Source organism: Lycorma delicatula, chromosome 12 (assembly GCF_047948215.1).
Source record: "Lycorma delicatula isolate Av1 chromosome 12, ASM4794821v1, whole genome shotgun sequence".
Lineage (NCBI taxonomy): Eukaryota > Metazoa > Arthropoda > Insecta > Hemiptera > Fulgoridae > Lycorma > Lycorma delicatula.
Window position 1 is genome coordinate 6,128,661 of NC_134466.1, and position 23,368 is coordinate 6,152,028.

The 23,368-nt window shown below is 30.9% G+C and overlaps 1 protein-coding gene across 1 annotated transcript in view; it reads right to left on the bottom strand.

Moving 5' to 3' along the window:
* Window positions 1-23,368, bottom strand: part of spg (dedicator of cytokinesis spg) — a 288,431-nt gene that overhangs the window by 221,475 nt on the left and 43,588 nt on the right. Inside the window, exons 3-4 of the mRNA XM_075380362.1 lie at window positions 12,560-12,600; window positions 4,459-4,514 (exon numbers count right to left, since the gene is read on the bottom strand). Of these exons, the coding sequence (XP_075236477.1) occupies window positions 4,459-4,514; window positions 12,560-12,600 (97 nt within the window). The remainder of the gene's footprint in view (window positions 1-4,458; window positions 4,515-12,559; window positions 12,601-23,368) is intronic.

Genomic DNA, 23,368 nt, shown 5'->3' on the forward strand with positions numbered 1-23,368 from the left:
TCTTAATTCAAACATTTTTACAATCAGAGATTAATAATTAATTTTTAATAAATCAATATATTTAAATTAAAAAAAAATGAAGAAAAAATATATGTATATGAAGTAGGATTCAAACCAATGTGTGCATTTTTACGGATCCGACACATTCTCACTAACACCACATATCTACTTGAGCGATGTAAAATTAATATAAAATGCTAAGGAAATTTTTAGAGCCATTTTTCAAGAATAAAATTGAATATTGCGTGTTAGTACTTTGTGATGAAGACACGTAAACAGTGTATTCACACACGCAATATGGATCAAATCAGTGTCCCTCGTTAGCTACCAAAATATGGATCTTAGGTGCTTTACACTGATCTAACTTTTTATAGAAAAAGGTCCTATAGTTATTTTCTTTCAGAATTAGAAATAATTTGCAAACCCTATATCCATACTATATACAAGAGAAAACATTGGTATATATATATATATATATATATATATATATATATATATATATTATAATGATGATCAAATATGATATGCATGAATAGGTAACACTTGGTTCTCCATTTCTCCTGTATAAATACATTTTTTTTTTATTTGTGCATTTGATTCAGTCTACTTGATAATAAATATTGCTATAAAATTTAGTAACCTTCTCCCGTTTCGCTTTTGTTTTCATTTTGTTGATGGTTACATCATAATAATTAAAAAACAGAATTAGATAGATAAAAGGCATACAATTATTTAAAGAGTAATAAAGGGACTTCTATCCAAATATTTCAGGTAAGATATTTGAATTAATAATTGTATAAATATTTGATATTAATAAAAACTAATATTTCAGCAATTGTGTAACTATCTACTTTATAAAAGAATTTGAAGATGGTATCTCAATTTCAAATGAAATAAATTTAAATGAAGTGCAGCAAAAGGAATAAAAAGTGCAAGGAAGTCATGTGGTACCACATCAGATTTTTTAGATATACTTTTCTTTTGTAATGGATTTGTTATTTTTTTCTGAAAATAAACCATATATTTATTATTATTGTATATTTTTATCTTTTTAACAACAGTGTAACTTTGTTTAAATTTTCAGAAAGAAAAAATCTATAGCATCACTATATGAATCAAAATGATGGCTTTATTTATATTATAAAAAAGGTTTTCTTATTAAGCTTAGTATTGTTACATTCAATTTAAATATTACATAGATACAATATTTTTTTGATTCTCACAATTGTTATGTACTAAAAACATTTTTATTTTGAACATTTTGAAGATTCTACTAAAAATAATGTACACTAAGATTTTTATTTCTGGAATGGTTTTTATGTATCTAAGTATTTCTCAATTCATATAACAAATTCTATTTGCTCAAAATAGCAACATTTCTACATTATACTTTTCCCTGTCTAAAAACTGTCTTTATTTATATGATTTAATAATAATATTACAAAATGTTCCAAGAGCCAAGAATTTTGTTTTTCATTAACCCTGGAACCCTAAACTGAGGCACTGGGTGCCCCAGAGAATTTTCGTTTTGCTGTAGGTTTGTGTTGTCAACCCTTACTGCCTGCAGCCGCCATGACTTTTCTTTGTCTTTTACAGTCTTTCAGTTGCCATGTTAGTCACAGTAGTAACACATCACCCTTTCACTATAAACCGGTTTTGAGGCGTTGAGTACCCCAGTGTAGTGTTAGGTAAGTTTTTTGTTGACTGTTTTTTTTAATTATTTTTAGCCGCTTATTTAATTTTGTTAGCGTCGATGTGGCAATAATGGATGAAGTACTTAATGATGATGTGGCTGAACTGTGTAGATCAGAGCCAGATTCCATTCTAAATCAACAAGATGACTTCGAGGACAATTTGGATGAAGAAGGCAAAACTGATCTAGTCGATGATGTTTTGCCAGATATTTTTACTCCTGATGCTTCAGAAGATGAATATATTCCTCTTTCAGATGAACAGGCCGACAAAAACAAACAAGGATTATGAAAGATTATTTACAGCCTGGGATTTCTAATGCAGAACAAGCCATGTCGAAAAATGAAGAAGAGGGAAATGAAGTACAGCAGACACCACATAATTTACCAGAATATATAAAAATATCTAGAAAAAAAGGAACTATTTGAGAAAAATAAATACAGTTGGTCAACAAAACCTCCCAAAAAGCTCGCTGAAAACCCATAAGAAACAGTTCTGATGAGGTCCCAACCTGCCGGAGGAGCTATTGGTGTTACAAATGCTGCAAATTTGTTTGGATTACTTATAAATGATACCATAATTAATGCTATTGTGAATTAAAAAAATCAAGAAATGGCACTTCAAAAAGAAAAATACAATGATCAGAGTTTTAAAGGTACATCTGATAAAGAAATTAAAGCCTTATTGGGTCTCATAATTCATTTTGGAGCACTAAATCATAATCACACATCTCTAAAAACTCTTTGGCATAAAACTAGGGGCCTTCACATTAATACACTGTTTTCTTTTGATACTATCTAAAGCCTCAGGTCCAGTTTATTTTGCGGCTGATAGTATTTCCCATACTTAAAGTTTCTTGTAGCATCTAGAAACTCATTTACATTGAATAAAGGATTATCTCTATTCTGTAACTGATCAATGATATCATAGCTCTATATATGAGGGTCATTTAATAAATAAAGACACAAATTGCTCTGGAGCCAAAACAGTTTATTTAATCAATGCAACATTTTTTCGCTTTTCAACATAATCTCCAACAAAATTAATACGCTTGTCCCATCTCTGAATCGACTTATTTATGACTGCTGCAAAGAAATTTCTGTCTTTATGTTGGAGCCAATTTATGGCATTTTCTTTGACAAAGTTATTGCCATTAAAGGTTATACCAAACAACATCCCCTTTAATGAACCAAACAAGTCAAAACTGTACGGGGGTGAGATAGTACTACCCAATGAAATTTGTTGATGGTTTTTCAAGTAAACTCGCTGTGTCAGGCCAAGCATTGTTGTGAAGCAGAATGATCCTTTGCACTGAGATCCAACATATTTTTTAAACAGTGCTGACTTCACTTTGTTGATAAGCATGTCACAATAGTAGGTGCTCTTTATTGTTTGTTGATATTTTAGAAAATAGAAAAAAACCTGATCTTTTGCATCCCAAAAGACTGTCATCATGATTTTTTCTGCTGATGGTTGGGTTTGGAATTTTTTTCTTGGCAGATGAACACATGTGAATTCACTCCATGCTGTGCTGTTTTTTTATTCCGGTTCACAACGGTGAATCATGTCTGGTCACACGTTAGAATATTGTGCACAAAAAGGATCACCTCCCTGCTGATACTACTGTTTCAGCTCCGTATAGATGTAAAGTCTTGTCTCCTAATAGTGATCTTTCAACTCATGGAATTCATTCTGCACTTGCATGACACTTTGCTTATTGGTGATATTATGAACTGTACTGATACTTGTAATTTTTCAAGTGCTTGAACTGAAACTTCAATAGGACGTCCAGAATGGTACTCATAAGTCACTGAACTTTGTTTTCCTATCTGTTTGTAAAACTGTCCACAGTTCGTAAAAATTTGCCAGTTTTGTTAGGTTATATGAGAGTAAATCTTATTAACTGGTTTTTGGAAAACAAAAAACGATTCTGCATTTCTTGAACTAATTTGTAACTAAAAGAGCACTTGTCATTGCAAAATGAGATTTTGAGTTTATGAACAATAAAATTTTACTCAAACAGCTGATCAAAAATCACACAGGGTTACCGGCTACTTTTCTGAAAGTATCATAACCCTCTTGCCGACTGTTTTACCTCTACAGCTGTTTGTTCTTTAACTATTAAATTGCCCTCGTACCAAAGATAGTTCTCTACTGTTGTGTAGAAAATTACTCTTCGTTCTCTTTGAAATGCCGGTGTTACACATCAATAAATATTCACTATCTGCAGTTCTTGACTGTTTCTTCATTTTTTTAAAGACTTTTTCAACCAAAACCCTGTAGATAAGGTAAACTACCCTGGAATAAGTAATCCTCTATAATTTTTAACTGAGATTTTTCAAACAAACAATTTCACCCTCAGCATCAATCAGCAGAATGTGAAGATTTTTCATAAAATATTTATATAATTCCCATTTCTAATACTTAAAATTTTCTCAACTAACTTTCTGGTTAAATAATTCATATCCTTTTCATTCTCTGCCATTATATTTTGGCCATACTGTTTAAAACCATAAAGTACAGATTCTAAATGAAACCGGTGATAATTTGTAACTGGTGCACTTCAACTACAATTGAAATTAAGTTTTTAAACAAACAAGATACATCTATGATCTTATTTAGAATAATTTTATCATAAGTCTCTACTTATAATAATGTAAAGCAATAAGTATAATATTTGAAATAAACAACTGACTGTATAATTAAAATTTTATTCATAATCATTTTAATTAAATAATTTTCTTTTTATTGTATTAAAAAACTTACCCTTCATTTTCAACTTTACATGGTTTGAGAAAAATATAAGTGCCAGGAAATATACCCTGCAAAATAAAGATATAAATGTTAAAACAAAAATCATCAGATATTTATAAAACATAAAATAACTAAAGATAATTAATATAATAATAAAGATATTAATGATCAGAGAAATTACTTTCATTTTAACAACTAATTGAGTTTGAAAAATAGGTTTAAAAAGAAAAAAGGTATACATACATATATATATACCTTTTTTCTTTTTCCTGTTTAGCTTCCAGTAATTACCTTTCAGATAATACGTCAGAGGATGAATGAGGATGATATGTATGAGTGTAAATGAAATGAAGTCTTGTACAGTCTCAGTTCGACCATTTCTGAGATGTGTTGTTAATTCAAACCCGACCACCAAAGAACACCAGTATCTAGTATTCAAATCCGTGTAAAAATAACTGACTTTATTACTAGGTCTTGAATGCTGGAACTCTCGACTTTCCAAATCAGCTGATTTTGGAACAACGCATTCACCACTAGACCAACATGGTGGGTTATATATATATATATATATATATATATACAAAAAAACAACAACTTAACCACCAAACACAGTAAGAGAAAAACATAAAAAAATAATAATACCAATAGTTAACTTGCGCTGGATCCCACATCATCAGTCGGTATATAATTCTATTATTACATCAACAAATAAAAACTTAAAAATTTAGAAAACATAAACAACCACAACATTTGTAACAACACAACTTCACTGCTATAGTGAAATCAGTATTAGTTTTCAAGGTTTTTCTATTACTGTGTTTGGTTGTTAAGTTATTATTTTTTGAGTTTAATTGGCACAGCGGTCAGAGAAAGTTGATGAATTATTTGAATTTTCAGAAGTTTTATAAAGAGAATTAGGAAAAAACTGCAGAAGAGTAATCATTATAGAAAGTTATTATGAAAAGCAGGTCACTAAATAAAGGTAGCACAGGTTTGTTAGATAAGTAGTCGCAACAGAGAAGAGATGGTTAACCTCCAGACTTCTATTATCAAAACCATGAATATTTCTATGAGAAACAAAAGATTTAAATAAAACTTTTTACATTATTAACAATCATTTTAATCATTTAAAGTATTGTAATAGTTGTAAAAATATTTTACAAACAACATTCTTGCAACTTTTATATGCAAAAAATTTAAAATACTTTCCAATTACTTCATGTAACTTTGTTAAATCATAGTCTAAACACAGCTGATATCAAAGTACGCTCATATTTACATTAAAGATGTAGATTTATACACACGTAGAGAGCACAGATGCATAAATAGAGTACATCATCAGTGTTTCCCAAAATGGAAAAGCCCAGGCTCCACAGGGAGGGCAATTCGAAAATCAACTCATCCAGAGTTTAAGTTAATTGTATGGTGACTCTCAGTCACTACTTGAGCTGCATAAACGTCGAGTAATGGTAACTTCTGTCGGCCATATTCGTAGCCGTGATTTCACTATTAGATGCTAGTGATGGTCACCTGTTGAGTCCAAAAAGTTAAAAAGAGAATCGTTGGGTGTTAATTAGAAATAAGCATCCATTAAAACTGTTGTAAAAGTCTTGCTGATTTAAAAAAAAGTACATACTGCATAAATACAAGTGGTATATAGATATAAGTGTTAAATATTAGTGTTTTATTTTTATTTATTTCAGTTTTAGAAGTATCATTTTCCAGAAAAATTTGTCAAATGAAAAAAATATGTTACTTTGCAGGGGTAAATGTATCATAAATTTAAATATGCATTTTTTTGCTATGTTTACTATAAACGTTTCATATTAAATTCATTTTAACACATATTTTATTTTTAGTTTTTAATTGATCTTATATTCATTTACTTCAGCCCACAGTAAAATAATTGGTGCAAGCAAAAAAAAATTTGTCAATATTTGGAGGAATATTTAAAATTTCGTTTCATACCCACTGTTCACGATGAACGGTCACCTTTTTGTCTTTTATCCCAACAATGCTTTCCTTATTTCCTTATTTTATTGATTCGTTAACCAACGAATCAATAAAATAAGGTTGTCTTGAGAGACATTTGAAGGCGAAAAATAATGCTTATATCAATTCAGATTTGAATTACTTTCAAACTTTAAAGAAAAATTAAAAAAAAAAAGAGCAACATTAAAGTCTGTATTTACTGTTCATACTGCAACTGTACTATTGAGGCTAGTTATCAAATCTCCTTACTCACTGCTAAATCAGGGAAAAATTCAAATCATTTCATTTCTTAAAGCAGTTCTGAAAAATATGACAAAAACGTGAAATCTATGCCGCTCAGTAACAATAACAATAATGTTAGCAAAAGAATAGACAAAATGAGTGAAGATATTGAAATACAACTTGTTGAAAAGCTGAAACGAAGTAAATTCTCAGTGCAAATGGAAGAATCAAGTTTGAGAGATGGTAAGTGAGGTATTGATAACTTAAGATATATTGATAAAGGAGATTTTGCTGAAGAAATGTTGTTCTGTAAATAATTAGAAAGCACCACTACCTCCAAAGATATATAAGCTAAAAAATGACTTAAGATGTCAATAATATACCGATGAAAAATATAACATCTTGTGCTGCAGATTGTGCTCCTAACATGATAGGCAAGAAAATTGGCTGCTTAAAAGTGATGAAAGATGAGAATCCAGAAATACTTCTTCTGCACTGTGTTATTCACAGGGAAAACTTGGTAGCTAAAAATATTTCTCCTGTTCTAAATGAAATACCAAATTCAGTTATAAAGTGTATCAATGCTATTAAAGCTAATGCCGTAGGTGGTCTTCAAGCTATTTTGTGAAGAACAAAATGCAGACCATGTGAGACTTTTACTTCACACTGAAGTATGATGGCTCTTGAAAGGGAACTGCTTGAAAAGATTTTTGGAACTATTTGATACTCTTAGTGACTTTTTACGTGACAAACCTGAAATTAAGTATCTGTTAACAGTCGATAGTAAAGCAATTGTGAGTTATTTAGCCAACATCTTTGAAAAAATAAATATATTAAATAACCAGCTTCAAGGAACAAATAAAACTCTTGTTTAATTATATCAGAAATATATTTACAAAAAAAATTTTGAAAAGTTTCATCGGCTCTAAAAATGTGAAGTGACTGATACCACTGTACTTGTTATTGTCAATCATCTGAAAATTTGATCGGCTGATTTAAAAGAAAGATTTTCCGATTTGAAACAAATTGATTTTCCAACTTGATTGATGCAGCCAATGTTAGTAGATCTATCTGATATTTAAAATATGCAGTTTAAGAAGAACTTGCAGAAATTAATAATGATGAGTCGGTTAGAACTTTATTTAATAAAAAGGAACGATGGAATGGCTTTGTGAGGAAACACAAATCAAATATCCAAATTCAACCAAATGTGCAAGAAAACTATTGTTACCATTTCATCTTCATATTTAGCTGAATGTAGATTTAGTGCCATAAATAATTTGCGGCTAAAAAAAAAAAAATAAAAAAAAATAGGTTGGATAAAAGGCAAAAGGATTTGAGGCTGAAGCTAACTAAATTAGAACCTAACATAAAATCTCTTTGCAGCAAGCATCAAGCGCATGGATCTCACTAAATTTCAATAATAAATAATTACTAATAATTAAAATAATATAGAAAAATCTTTCATTAAAATTATTTCGTACTTAAATTTCAGTTCTCCATTATATAATGTAAAATTACTGTGTTTCCTCAACAACTTCCTAGTGATTTCTTTCTAAAACCTATCATTTAAATTTCTTCAGCGAACAATTCAATTTTAGAATATTAAAAAGTACGTATATGTTACACAGAGGGCGTAAGAATTTTAAACAGGCTTAGGTGGGGGCATGATAAAAAACATTGGGAAACACTAGAGTACATGTCATACATGTATTAGAATTTGCTCATATTGCAGTATGCGCAAGTTTACTGCATTCTTGGATTGGCATTTCAAGATGAGTTGTTAATTAAAACCCAACAATGAATGATAACAAGGGAAGTTATCATTCAAGGAATGATCCAGAGAGTTAGTTTCAAAGAGCCGATAAACACTGAAGCGTACAGGTTGATCTACAAAGTTTATTCCTACTCGTGAAGAACTTTACCAGAAGTAATTTGAAGAAAAAATTCTACAAAAATGTGTCTAGTAATATTTCATTTTCAAATTACGGTTGGTAAAAAAATTCAACCAGATTTCTCTTCCAATGGTATTATAAATAATATTATACTGAATTTATGAAGGAAAATTAATAATTTTACACATATATAAAATATACATAGAGAAGTTTTATATATATATATATATGCTGGCCTCCATGGTGCGAGTGGTAGTGTCTTGGCCTTTCATCCAGAGGTCCCGGATTCAAATCCCGGTCAGGCGGGGCATTCTTATACACACTACAAAGTCATTCATCTCATTCTCTGAAGCAATACATAACAGTAGTCCGGGAGGTTAAACAAAAAAAAAGTATTAATCCAACCAACCAAAGTACAGAATTAATAAATAAAATGAAATTCAATAGAATGACATCTACGTTATTCCATACTTCATGCAAAAGTGCTTTCGCAAGTTACTTGCAACATCAGTTCATCCATATAATTTTTTTTTTTGAAATCATTCGTATCAAACTACATATTAAAATTGAAATTAAAAATCATCCTATACTATACTTAAGATTTAAAATTGTTCAAAAATCCTTTTCCAAATTAAGTCAAAACAGAAATAAAACAAAATTTTTAAATTCAAAAATTTTTTTTTAAATTTAAAAAAAAATTTGCACATATATAAATATGAAGTCATTTACTAAAAATTAAAAATGACTTCACATTAATATATATGCAATTTTTAATTTTATTTCGGTTTTGATTTTAATTTGGAAAATGATCTTTTAACAATCTTAAATTTTAAGTATAGTATAGGATGATTTTTAATTTCAATTTTAATATGTAATTTGATACGAATGATTTCAAAAAAAAAAATTATATGGATGAACTGATGTTGCAAGTAACTTGCGAAAGCACTTTTGCATGAAGTATGGAATAAGGTAGATGTCATTCTATTGAATTTTATTTTATTTATTAATTCTGTACTTAGGTTGATCGGATTAATAAAATTTGTATAATGCAGAGGAATATGATTCTTGAAAGAATCGACTTTAGAAAAAAAAAAATATATATATATATATTTAGAGAAGTTTCCAAGATATTGTAGGTTCAAATAGTTGAAGTCAAAAAAATATTTATTGTAAAATTAATTTACTGTAAACAAAATCTGTAGTAAGAATTTAATTCTGAGCGAGTTGCTGTAAAAAACAGAATTAATTATAAACAAATGAATGGTTAAGAAATTTTATCTTTATTTAAAAATTGTGTACTAAAAATTTTATGTCATATTTTATATATGGAGCAGATATGAGTGAAACATTTTACTACCTGTAATTATAAGAACTTATTGTTTCAAATGACTTCCAGGAATGAGAAAGAAAACTTAGTTTTACCTAGTGGACACCTGATAAGACTAGCCTTGGTTGGCTAATTCACCTTCCTCATAGAAAGTAAGCGCTGTTTCTCTGTACTAACTGTATTAACATTATATATTAAAATATGTAATCATTATTTTTACGTACAAGAAAAAATTGTTTCATAATAATTACAAAAAACACATGAATTTAACGGACAGAAAAATATATAACTGAATTTTAGTGTATAAACAACAACATTTAGTTTTAATTTCACAATAAAATTATAAATAAACATATAATCTTTGTCTCACACCCTTCAATTTCAAATCGGTTATATTTGTTTTACATTTTATGTTTAACATTTTAATTTTTAATATTACCAGATATACGACTGGTGACTACAATATGCATATGGAGACACTTATTCACTGTAGGAAGGCATTTGTACGTAGGGGTCGCTTGTTTGTTTAAAACAAGAACAATCTGGACATCGTTCTTCCACAGCGATGGATTTTTGATATGCTATGAAAGGAACTTGATCAAACTTTTGTGGTTGGAGTTCCAGACTGTATCGCGGTAATATTGCTAAAGGTAATAAAAAAGAAAATTCAATCTAATCCCGCTACTGTTTGCACCTACAGGTAACCACCGGCTATATGATTTTAATAATCCTTTAATGAGAACTTACACCCGACAAATTAAGAAAATGAGGCATTGCTAAAAGCAAGATAAAACAATGGGAGATGACATGGCATCACATTTTACGTACTTCACTAAGCTAAACAATGGAATATAAACAACACTGCTTTTGAAGAAATAGAGAAACAGATTTCTTTGTTTTGATTTCTGTACCGCAACAAATAGTACATTAAAATTATTATTAATTAGTTATAAAAAAATGGTAATATTATAATAAAAACCTCCAATACAAAGTAGCTTTCAATTAATGAAAAAGGATAAATTGATTACTATACAAATATACTATAAGCAACTATACTATACTATACTATAAGCAAATTGAAGTTATAATACTTAACCGGTCTGTTATCCCTCATCAAGAACTTGAAAAAAGTCATTATCTATTACTAACAAAGTCCTTCGTAAGTTGGAACAAGTACTCATCAAAAATCTTACGGGTGATTTCACTACATTAAATGAATCGTCCTGCTCTAGCGAAGGGGAATGTCATTTAAAAGAAATATGTGAACAATATATCTTAAGCTTACACAGACCATTATCTACTCGATCAAATAAATAAATATCTTATTTAATGTTTTGGATGCACAAAATACAGCTCAATTTGGTTGTAACAGATGTTTAATATTACAGAGGACTCTTTTTTTAAGTGTATGTTGGAGCCAAGAATTCACATTATTTTATAACTTCTGTAGGAAGAGCATTTCAGCGATAACAAAAATAATCTTCAAGGAAAATCATCACGTAAATGCATACTTACATGATGATTCTCCTCCTTCAGGAGAGTGCACAATTTCCCCCCCTCCCCAGACAGCCAAAGGAGTTAAGGGCAGAACTTGTTTTCCTTGCGCTAAAACCAGCTAGATTGTGATCAGGATATATTGGAAATAAAAAACATCCTTTCCGTTATAATAAAGCTGAATAACAGAACTGAAAAATTCTTTAAAAAATATAACTTTCAAGTAACACAAGCTCAAAACTTATTCTCTGATATATAATTTTTTTATTCTTAATCGATAAAAAATTGTCTAACACCAAATCATAAAGAATTTTTTTCGGTTTACTTTTACAATCTAAAGTAAATAATAAGGTATAAAATTCAATGAACTAAAAAACCTTTTTTATTATTAAAATGAGAAATGTTTGGGTAGTAGAAATAGAGAGGAAATTATTTATTTTGTTTTGATTTCGCTAACGTATTACAGTCAGATTCACTACTCGTATTTTACCTGACTAATTCCGACATTTTTAATCGTCGTGAATATTTAAAGTATCATCTGGTAGGTATACTAAGAAAGAAACTTTTTTTCTATTGTTTTCTCAACACAAGTAGGAGACATCATACGGAAGATTATTATGAACTACTAAATACAGCCAAATTTTGCAAATATAAAACAGACAGAAAACATATTCATAAGATACGAAGAATAGAGACTATTCATAACATTAATAGTACATTCAAAAAAGTTAAAGAATAAAATTTTCTAATAGCGATTCTTGAAAGTACTCAGAAGTTTTATGAAATTAAATAATTCATATCCGAGAGAATTATTTAAATATATCGAGGATAACAAGGAATCTTCCATTTCTTTACAAAATTTTATGACTGCCAATTATCTGTCAAAGTTAATTATATGACAGAGTCTAAAACTTAAATATGCTTGTTCATACGAATAAATAAATATATAAACATTCACCGGTTGCCGATGAATTTCAGCTACAGTTTCGTTTTACGCGTTACAAAAATGATAACCGAATACTTATACTTGACCGGGAAAGGAATCCACATCGTATCGTAAGTATACAGCGAATACATTATAAATGCAGCCAACAAAAAATAAATAATCCCATCGATTTCTACAGCCTTGAACATTTAGTTTGAAATATCCCTTACGTCAAAAATACAATTATTTTATACATACCTTTATCGATCTATTCTTTGTAACAAAACCTCTGTACCATCCTGTAACAAAACAGAGAAAATCCTCATTACAATTCTTTATAATTAATAACATAGAAATATACAACAGCACAGGTTTAAGAGATAAAAAAATGCAACTTCTTAATTTAATTTTAACTTTGTTTTTTAATCGTGAAGCGATAATGGTATACTCCTTTAAGATATCCTGACAAGATAAAGCAAAATTATTTTGCTTAATTTATATAGAAAATATATTAAAAGAATGACAATATTAAAAAACCAATATACAGTAAAAAATTCAATCGAAGAAGCAGAAAACTTAAAATAAATATAAGAATAACAGAAGACGGCAGAATCGTATCAATCGACAGAAAATTCATGTCCATCTACACCGTTAAAAGAAACTAAAAAGATTTTAGAAAAGAAACTAAATAAGGAAAGAATAAATAATAACTTGAAATAGAAATTATTAAAACTTTAAATAATTCTTCAACAAAACCGGTTTAAATTTCATAATAAAATATATAAAACGAAAGACGGATTAGGGGCACGTGTAACCCACTATTAGCGATACTAAGGAAGTACTCATATGGAATATGGAAAAAGAGAATATACCAGTTATCGTGAAAAAATACAAATATTTAGAATATATAAGGTACACGGATGACATTCTATTAGTAATGAAAAAGAAAAAAATTCTGGAGGAAGGAACAAATTTCACCGTAACATTAAATATACGATGCAAAAACAGAAAGATAAAATTATTAATTTTTTTTAGACCAAACAATAAAAAAAAATAATCTAGATTCTGAAATATACAGAAAAGAAACCTATACAGATAACATCATAGCTTATACTGTGAATCACCCAACGGAGCATAAACTGTTCAAAGTGGCGTTAAACAAAATCTTTATTCTAATAGTCCAGTGTTTTGACGGTTTTTTGCTCAGAATTCTTTCAGACAAAACCGATTGCGATTAAGTTTGTAAAGTAATAATGAATTGCTCGAGGAACAAAAGTTATACAGTGCCGATGTGTGCTTTAACTCTGGGGGTGGATGCCACCGCTTCTCGAGGATGGAAATTATTACATTCAAAATAACTGGAGAAATCGACGAGGAATAAATTCTAAGCAAAAAATGTTTTATAAAAATCTTTTGTAGAGCTAATACTTTTTGAGTTATTCACGACAAAATGTTGATTGTTCACTAATAACTAATAAATCTTACGTTTTATCGAAAAAACTGCCGTCAGAAAAAATGAAGCTTATAAAATAACGAAGACATTGGTGTTGTTTTTATTTCTGTAGACGCAATACGAACCGAGTTACGCCTCGTAGAGTTAAATTTTTGTTCACCGAAAACTGAAGTCGAACCTTCCAACGTTAAATAACGGAAAATTTTTCGAGGAAGACCTATAGGATATTTTTCGAAGTGCTTGAAAAGGCCTTTAAAATTAGCTTCGGTAAAAGTCATTAGCACGAAAACTAACAGAGTTATGATGAAAATAAACGGTTGTCTCGCTTTTTCTTAGAAAAAAATCAGCGATGAAACAAATGACTTTTGGGGTATTCCATATTAATTCAACAAACGATCGGTGCATCCTTACTTTTGATTTTGATGATATTTGGTATACGATAACTACCCACCTTGTAGCGGCCAAAAAATATTTTCTTAAGTAATAGACTATTTTCTAATTTACCGACAGGTAAAACCAATAATTTTCGTCACTTTTTCCAGGAGCTGTAGCATTCTTACTTTACATCATACAGAGTTCAAAAAGGGCTTTTTGGAAAGAGTAAACATAGAACTTCATCTTAGCGTACTCGAAATTAATTTTGTCGCATAACCAAATCTTTTAATGTTTACTGAAATTACGTTTACAAATTGTTTTTTTTTTTCAAATTTTAGGCCCAAAATAAACAGCGAAGGGCTTAGGGTAACAGGCCTGTTATTTTACCTTTCAACTCTTAGGTACTATTAGTATTTATAAAAAAAAATTGGACTCTTACCGAGTGTCCTTCGTTAAAAAAAATTGCCGCCAAATCGTAAGATTTTGAAGACGTCTCATTTTTGGGGCCCAAAAATCGCATGCGGAACAGGTGGCAAAAGGTGGCTGAAATTTTTACAGCCGTAAGTAGGTTTTATGTACTTTAAAACCATATAAATTTATTTTGTTACTCAAAGGGGTCGATGAGTAATGAAGCCATGAAAACCTCAAAAAACACCGTTCCTTCTAACCGTGAACAATGTATCCAAAAAAATTCACAGCGTGTATTTTTTGAAATAATAATGTAGGCCTACTATACAAAATATTCTGATATGTCTATAATGAATCGGCTTATATTCTAGAGAGTTTGTTAGTTAAAGTACGACTTATACACAGACTCATTTATAAACACGAAAGTGAATAAACGTGCATAAAAATGAATGTTTGCGTAACCCGACTGTAAACACTGTAGAAGACTCGGTATGTAGTATTGCTGCTAGTGTTAATATTAAGGCTAGGTAACGTACACTTGTTAATAAAGAAATTTTATTAACAGCGAACTCTTTTATGCGATATCTTTTATTTTTAATTTTATTAATTAGGGAAATTTTATTTTAACTGTAGAGAAACTGGCGAGGTGTAATAGGTAGTTTTATAATTTATACTAACAGATTGTAACGGATTACAGAGTGTTTAATTGCCATTCACGCAGAAACAGTACGTCACAAATTAAATCTTCATTTTTGCACGATATTTTAGAATTTACTGAACAGCAAATAACATTGATATATTTAAGAAGCGGATGCACCGAAACAAGAAATATCTGTATTTTTCATAAAACCGAAAGCGTAAACAAATATTTTCATATTAACGGGAAAAGTCGCTCTGACCCGTGTAACTGTCACGCTAAATCGGTTAAATCTCTTCGAGAAATACGTTTGACACTTTCAACAAGCGATCCAAATTTAAAATTAATTCCAGGCAGAGCACTGTATACAAAACGCTTAAACAAAATATAAAAATCACAAGTATAGAAAGCGAACCGGAATGCCAACATACATTTGAACCTCAATGTATTATAGTCGAGTCGGTGAATAAAGCTTGTACTTGGCATTTCTCCGTTAAGGTTCAAAAATTATCGAGCGGCGCAAAGGAACCAATAAAAAAAATAAAGTTCAAACGATTCCTTTAATTTAATTATTTCTACAAAAGAAACCGGTTAGTACCGCAAAATTATGCCGATTTAGGTAGGGAATATGAAACCCACCGGCTTGGTCTAGCGGTGAACGCGTCTTCCCAAATCGGCTGATTTGGAAGTCGAGAGTTCCAGCGTCCAAGTCCTAGTAAAGCCGGCTATTTTTACACGGACTTGAATACTAGATCGTGGATACCGGTGTTCTTTGGCGGTTGGGTTTCAATTAACCACACATCTCAGGTACGGTCGAACTGAGAATGTACAAGACTACACTTCATTTACACTCATACATATCATCCTCTGAAGTATTATCTAAACGGTAGTTACCGGAGGCTAAACGGGAAAAAGAAAAAGGTAGGGAATATGAAGAATTAATCGTTAAAATAAAGGATAAAATGAAAACGGTTACACCAACCCAGGAAAAAATTAATATATTACGTTTATTACCGAGCAGCCGAAAGCATTCAAAAAATTTAAACAGAGTTTAATATAAGTATTTAACCGGTCGATCCAAACGATTTGTTGAAACTAGTGAAATATTGCCGCAAATCGGCATAAAGAAACTCAGTTACGTAATCGATAAAAATGTTATTAAATGTGTCAAAAATATTTACCAGAATGATGCCAGGCAAGAAGGATTGTGTCTCTGTAAGACAAGCCGACGGAAAGAAAATTAATATTCAAAAAAGGCTTACTAGACCGATCGAAATAACTCATTTAGGGTGGAAAAAAATTGTTACCTCGACTTTTATAAGTAGAAATAGTAAAGGGGCTTAAGCTTATAACAAACGTAAAAAAATAATAAATGCGTGAGCGATGACGGTGGTGGTGGTGTAGGGTTGAAAAACGGTATAATTGCGATTTCCGGCGAAAGTTGACGTCAAATATATTTGCGGTTATTTAAGACACCGAACGCTATAATTTCACAGAGTTTCGTAAAAATTAAATTACTTTTGCGGAAATGAAAAATAAATAACGAAATAAAATGTTTTCCGCATTCTTCTCGGAAATTTTGAGGTTAGGTTAAAAACCTCTACAAAAGTTGTAGATTTTTGTACGATCTACAACTTTTGTATTGAAAAATTTTTTTTACGTTTACTATAAGCCCTTTTACCGTTTCCACTTATAAAAGTCCAGGTAACGATTTTTTTACATCGAGTGTAATTTGGTCGGACTATATCTTATGTAACTTAAAACGTAGCCTTCAAAGAAAAACGTACTTTAAAAATCGGTTTTTCAAAGTTTGCAGATTTAACACTTAAATTTTGCGTTCTGGCTACCGGGTCAGGTACTCAAATCCGTACAAAAGTACTTGCCTTTAATAGGATTTGTATCTTAGAACTCTCGACTTCGAAATCAGCCGATTTGCAACGACAAGTTAACCGCTAGACCAGCCCGTTGGACTTAAATCACAGATATTAGAACTTCAAAACGTCGTAAATAAAACCGGCCTCAAAAAAAATCATTCAAAAAGACAAATATTATGTCCGAAAAACCGACACGATTAAAAGAAGTAAATATAAATTAAACGGTAATCGAATCAAAATAATAGGCTGATTTAAATACATCGGAGAAGTAATAACAAACAACCTATACGAAAAATCGTGGATCCGAATAAGAAGAAACAAACTAGCTAAAGCTCAAAAATTAACCCGGTACACAACAAAAAATTCCTATCGATAAGGGCAAAAGTAAGACACCACGACACAGTTATAAAACCGGAAGCCGCTGATGCGGCGGAAACACTCTTTCGCCAGAACAAACAATCAAAAACAGACAGACTCCAGAAAATCAGCAGAAGAATCGGAAGTACCATAAAGACGAGTAGCGGTGGATTGCGCCCGACAAAGTCATGTACACAGAGTTAGAAACCGTCACCGATACGCGAATAAGAGACTAGGTTTCTTCGGATATATCACGAGGAAGCGAGTTTCAAGACTTCTGAAACAGGTAGTACGGTACAATCTCAGTCTGGATGCACACGAATCGAAGAAACAAGAAAGGATCTGAAGCAAATCAGAAGCTACCGAAGATAAGATAAAATTAAACAAGAAAATGAAGTACAAAATCCCTCGCAAGAAAAACTCACGACACAAACATTTTCAACGCTAAACAGGCCGTGAAGATGGGAAAATGTGAAAAAGTATCGGGAGGAAGACCGAAACAGTCCCATCATGGATAACGGACCGACTGAAGTGATCCTATACGGTCGTAAAAGATCATAATCGGTTCAAAATAAAAATAATATTAAAATAATCGATCGATTATAAAGTATTAATTTGAAAAATGTAATCTCGATATCAATTCTGTGTTTTTTAAGGTTTTTGTAATAAAAAACTAAAATTCATACTACATCAAAATAAATGAGCGTGAACATATTGAATTACATAATATGGAAACAAACACGAGTAAGGTCGTAATAATTATAGTATTATTATTGTTACATGATATACAATTGCACAATAACTATATTACCATCGCTAAACACGGTAAATATAAAAGGATGTAACAATTAACAGAGTAATAAGAGGTCTTCTAATGAAATGTTTCATCTACTACAAAATTTAATATCTACCTCGTGTCACCGACGATAAATAAGATCAAATTTACTTAACTGAAAATAGACGAATAAAATTAAATAAATAGATATAATAAAAATGTTAAATTAAAAATGTTTCGAGAATTAAACATATTTTATGAAGAAATTTTGTAGTAGATAAAATAAATGTTTAATTTAACAGGTATTTCTTTATTAATGTTCTTTTCAAGGACATTATATTCCCAAGGTATTTAAATTTAACGAGGAAATATAATATCGTGAAAAATAAATAAAAATGACGTAATGAAAAAAAATATTAAGGCAAGAATTATACTAGAAAAAGTTCTTCACATCCTTCAATTTCAAGATGTTACTTCCTGAGACATTTTAGGTGTTCTGGAATCATTAGGTCGCAAAACCTCTGCAGATTTATCATCTTACAAAGGGCGATGCTGAATATTTAAATAAAGGACAAAATAATTAATCGTATTAAAAATAAAATCGATCGTACACATTCTCTAAAAATAATAGATATCGATAATATTTTCAGTAAATACACATACCGGTTTTATACCGCGACCGAGATCGCCGCAAAAAGATCGCTAACCTGATTCTTCAGCAGAATAAGAAACGGTCAATAGTAAAAATGGCTCATCTCTGTCACCTACATAATAAGTGACGTACGATAAAAAATAAATCGATCGAGAAAATGACACGTCCGCTCGCAAGAATATTAATCGTCTAAAGATAAGCTTACAAGGAAGAGCCAAAATAGAAGCGCTGTCACATTGCCTTTTTCACCAAAAGATTAAAAAATAATCTTTTAACAAGAAACTAATTAGGATCACAAAGGAATCGCGTCAACTTTGGCACTTAATACAAAGTAAACTTTGGGAATAAAGTTTTTTAAGTTTTGGCGTGAAATTTAAGAATAAAAAACTACAAATTCTAAGTAATTAGTGCATTTTTTCCCTAAAAATTAGGTCAAATTTTTCACAAAACAAATTTGTTTTGAAAGTGACTTTCTTTAACCAAAATCGACAAGAGTTTTAACGCTTTCCCTTTTTTTAAGCCTTTAAAAAAGTCGTATTTTTACCTCCATCTTTTGCAAATAACATTTTATCAAAGCCTCTAATTAAAAGTTTTTTCAAATAAACATTGTAGGATTTTTAGTTCTCGACAATGTGTTTTTTTTTTTTCAGACTCTGTAAGTTATGGTATTTTGAAAGTTAAACGGCACATTCATCTCTTTGTAAATGGATATGTTAAAAGTTCCTTTTTCGTAAAAAATAGTTTGATATTATTTAATACAAAAACGAAAGTTATAGGGTATTCGATTCCTTACGATTTGTATTCTCTCGATTTTTTTATCTTTAAAATCGACAGAATCTTTAACCGAGATGAGACGGTTTAAAAATGTTTTGTAACCTTCGCTCGCTTGTAAATTGTAACGTGTAAAACTCATCGATTGTTTTTAAACGGAAGAGACCGATCGAAAAAATCTTGCCTGTAGAGCTACAATTACAAAAAAATTCAAAGGATGTAGATTCCGATAGGAAATTTTCTGAACTACAAAATACAGCAGATCTCGTTAAGTTTAAATACCTGTTTTTGTGAAAAATAAGATATTTTTTTCAATCTCAAAATCCGCTTAAGTTTTTTCTATTTTATTGTAGACAGACCGTTCAAAATGAAAATTAGAAAGCGCTTTATTACCTTTAACTTTCTATTCTACATATTTTTTCATAGCGTCGATACTTAACAAAAACTTAAAAAAAAGCTTTGATTTATTACCCAAAATAGCAAATCGATATATTTAAAACAAGATCCAAAATCTTTTCTCTATCTACGCCGATTTAAAGTAATATCGATGCACTACAATATAATTTTCAAAAGGCGGAAATCTTAACGTTTAAAAAAGATTGTACAAGTTACACGTAAAAAAATATGATTTTTTGAGATCTGTATGAATTTAGAGACTTATCTTCGTGTTTGTCAAAAATCATAAAAAAGGTCACGTTCATTTTTTACTTTCCCAAAATCTTATCGTGTCCCTAATTAGTAACTTAGTATTGCGCTATTTTACGTTAATTTTACTATAAAAGAGTCGAACATACAGTAGCATATTACACTGCGCACTACAGAACGCAGAGTCATTATCGTCGCTACCAAAGAGGTAAAGTTGGATTGTGTTCCTTGCACCACGGCCTTAATAAAGACCGGGGTAAATAATACAAAGTTATTGTTGAAAAACAATTCGGTATAGAGTAATTTCTTAATACAAAGGTTAATTTTGCATTTTATCAAACACGGCTTGTCGGTACGATTATATAATTAATTAATAATTAAAAAACCTACTTACCGACAATCGTTTTATGCGTTCAAGCGCTTTCGGAGTAGAATTCCACCATCAGCAACTTAAAAAGGAATATTATATTCTTAATAAACTAAAACTTTGTTGTCGTATGTAAATTCGTTTACATACACGTATAATTCGTCTCGCGTTTAAAATCGTGTCGACTTAAGTAAATACGAATATAATATGCGTTTTTAAGTTCCTGATTATGAAATTCTATTCTGAAAGCGCTTGAACGCATATAAAAATAGTCGGTAAGCGGGTTTTTTAATCATTAATTAATTTTACATATTTTGAATTGCGTATCAAGCAAATAGGGCGTATTTATTGAATATTTAAAAAATTACCGAAGTTTATTAAACTCGAGAAAAAAAATTTGCTTATATAAAGAAGGAAGAAATACGGTTTTTTTTTTATATAGTTAGTAAAGAGAATACTTTTTACCTTGCTACAGTATCATAAGACTCATTAATTGTTATATTCATATAGACTATTGACGACTATTTGATCTCAACTCTTAACGAGATTTACTGCGTTCAAAAGTTCAGAAATTTCCTATCGGAATCTACATCCTTACATTTTTTTTATAATGCACAGCTCTACAGGCAAAACGTTTTGATCGGGTTCTTCCATTACAAAAAAAGCTTTACATGTTACAACAACTTACAAGAGCTGAAGGTCATAAAACATTTAAACTGTCACATCTCAATTAAAGATACTGTAAGATGAAATTAAATAAAATGTTACAATTAAACAAATAGAACTGTATGAATTAAATCAACACCCGTCACAAAAAATACAAAGAGAATAAGTTTAATAAAAATGTTTGCCTATGTTGAAACCCCCCTCTATGAATCATAAGACCTTGCCGTTGGTGAAGGGGCTTGAGTGCTCAGGGATACAGAGTAGCTGGACCGAAGGTGCAACCGTATCGGAGAGGTATCTGTTGAGAGCCAGACTAACGAATGATTCCTGAAAGAGGGCAGCAGCTCTTTTAGTAGTTGTTAGGGGTGTGAGTCACAATGACTTAAACGGCCATATCAACATCACTCAGTCCTCTGAGTACTGCGCAGCTGAAAGCAATGAAAAACTACAGCTGTTTTTTTTTTTTCAAGAAAATGTGGCTCTCTGCATTTTCACACAACAATAATGGAGGCGCCTTCCTTGGTAAAATATTCCGGAGGTAAAATAGTCCCCCGTTCGGATCTCCGGGTGGGGACTACAAAGGAAGGGGTCACCTGAAAACTAAAAAATAACATTCTACGAGTCGTTGCGTGGAATGTTAGACGCTTGAAAAAGGTTGGTAGGCTAGAAAATTTAAAAAGGGAAATGGGTAGGATGAAGGTGGATATAGTAGGAATTAGTGAGGTTCGGTGGGAAGGCGACTTTCGGTCGGGTAATTTTAGAGTAATTAACTCAGCGTCAAATAATGGGCAGGCAGAAGTAGGTTTCGTGATGAACAAGAAGATAGGGAGGAGAGTGGAGTATTTCAAGACGCATAGCGATAGAATCATTGTAATAAGGATAAAATCAAAACCTAAACCGACAACGATTGTTAACGTCTATATGCCTACAAGCGCCCATGATGATGATGAGGTAGAGTGTCTATACGAAGAGATTGATGAAGCAATTAAACACGTAAAAGGAGATGAAAATTTAATAATAGTTGGACATTGGAATGCAAGCATTGGAAAAGGCAAGGAAGGAAATATAGTGGGTGAATACGGGCTGGGCAAAAGGAATGAAAGAGGGCACCGACTTATAGAGTTTTGCACGAAGTATAATTTAGTAATTGCCAACACCCGATTTAAAAATCATAATAGAAGAATATACACTTGGAAAAAGCCAGGCGATACTGCAAAGTATCAGATAGATTATATCATGGTTAAGCAAAGATTTAGAAATCAACTCGTCGACTGCAAAACTTACCCTGGAGCAGACATTGATAGCGACCGTAATTTGGTGTTAATGAAATGTAGATTGGGGTTTAAAAACCTGAAGAAAAGGTGTCAGATGAATCGGTGGAATTTAGAGAAGCTTGAGGAAGAGGAGGTAAAGAAGATTTTTGAGGACATCGCAAGAGGTCTGAGTAAAAAATATAATGTAGAAAATGTAGAAGAAGAATGGGAGAATGTTAAAAAGGAAATTCTTAAATCAGCAGAAGCGAACTGAGGCGGAATAAAGAGAACCGGTAGAAAACCTTGGGTTTCAGACGATATATTGCAGCTGATGGATGAACGTAGAAAATATAAGAATGCTAGTGATGAAGAAAGTAAAAGGAACTATCGGCGATTAAGAAATGCTAAACAGGAAGTGCAAACTGGCGAAAGAAGAGTGAATTAAAGAAAAGTGTTCACAAGTGGAAAGAGAAATGAACAATGGAAAATAGACGGAGCATACAGGAAAGTTAAGGAAAATTTTGGGGTACATAAATTAAAATCTAATAATGTGTTAAACAAAGATGGTACACCGATATATAATCCGAAAGGTAAAGTCGATACATGGGTGGCATATATTGAACAGTTATACGGAGGAAATGAACTACAAAATGGTGTTATAGAGGAAGAAGAGGAAGTTGAGGAGGATGAAATGCGAGAAACAATACTGAGATCTGAATTTAAGAGAGCATTAAAAGATTTAAATGGCAGAAAGGCTCCTGGAATAGACGGAATATCTGTAGAATTACTGCGCAGTGCAGGTGAGGAAGCGATTGATAGATTATACAAACTGGT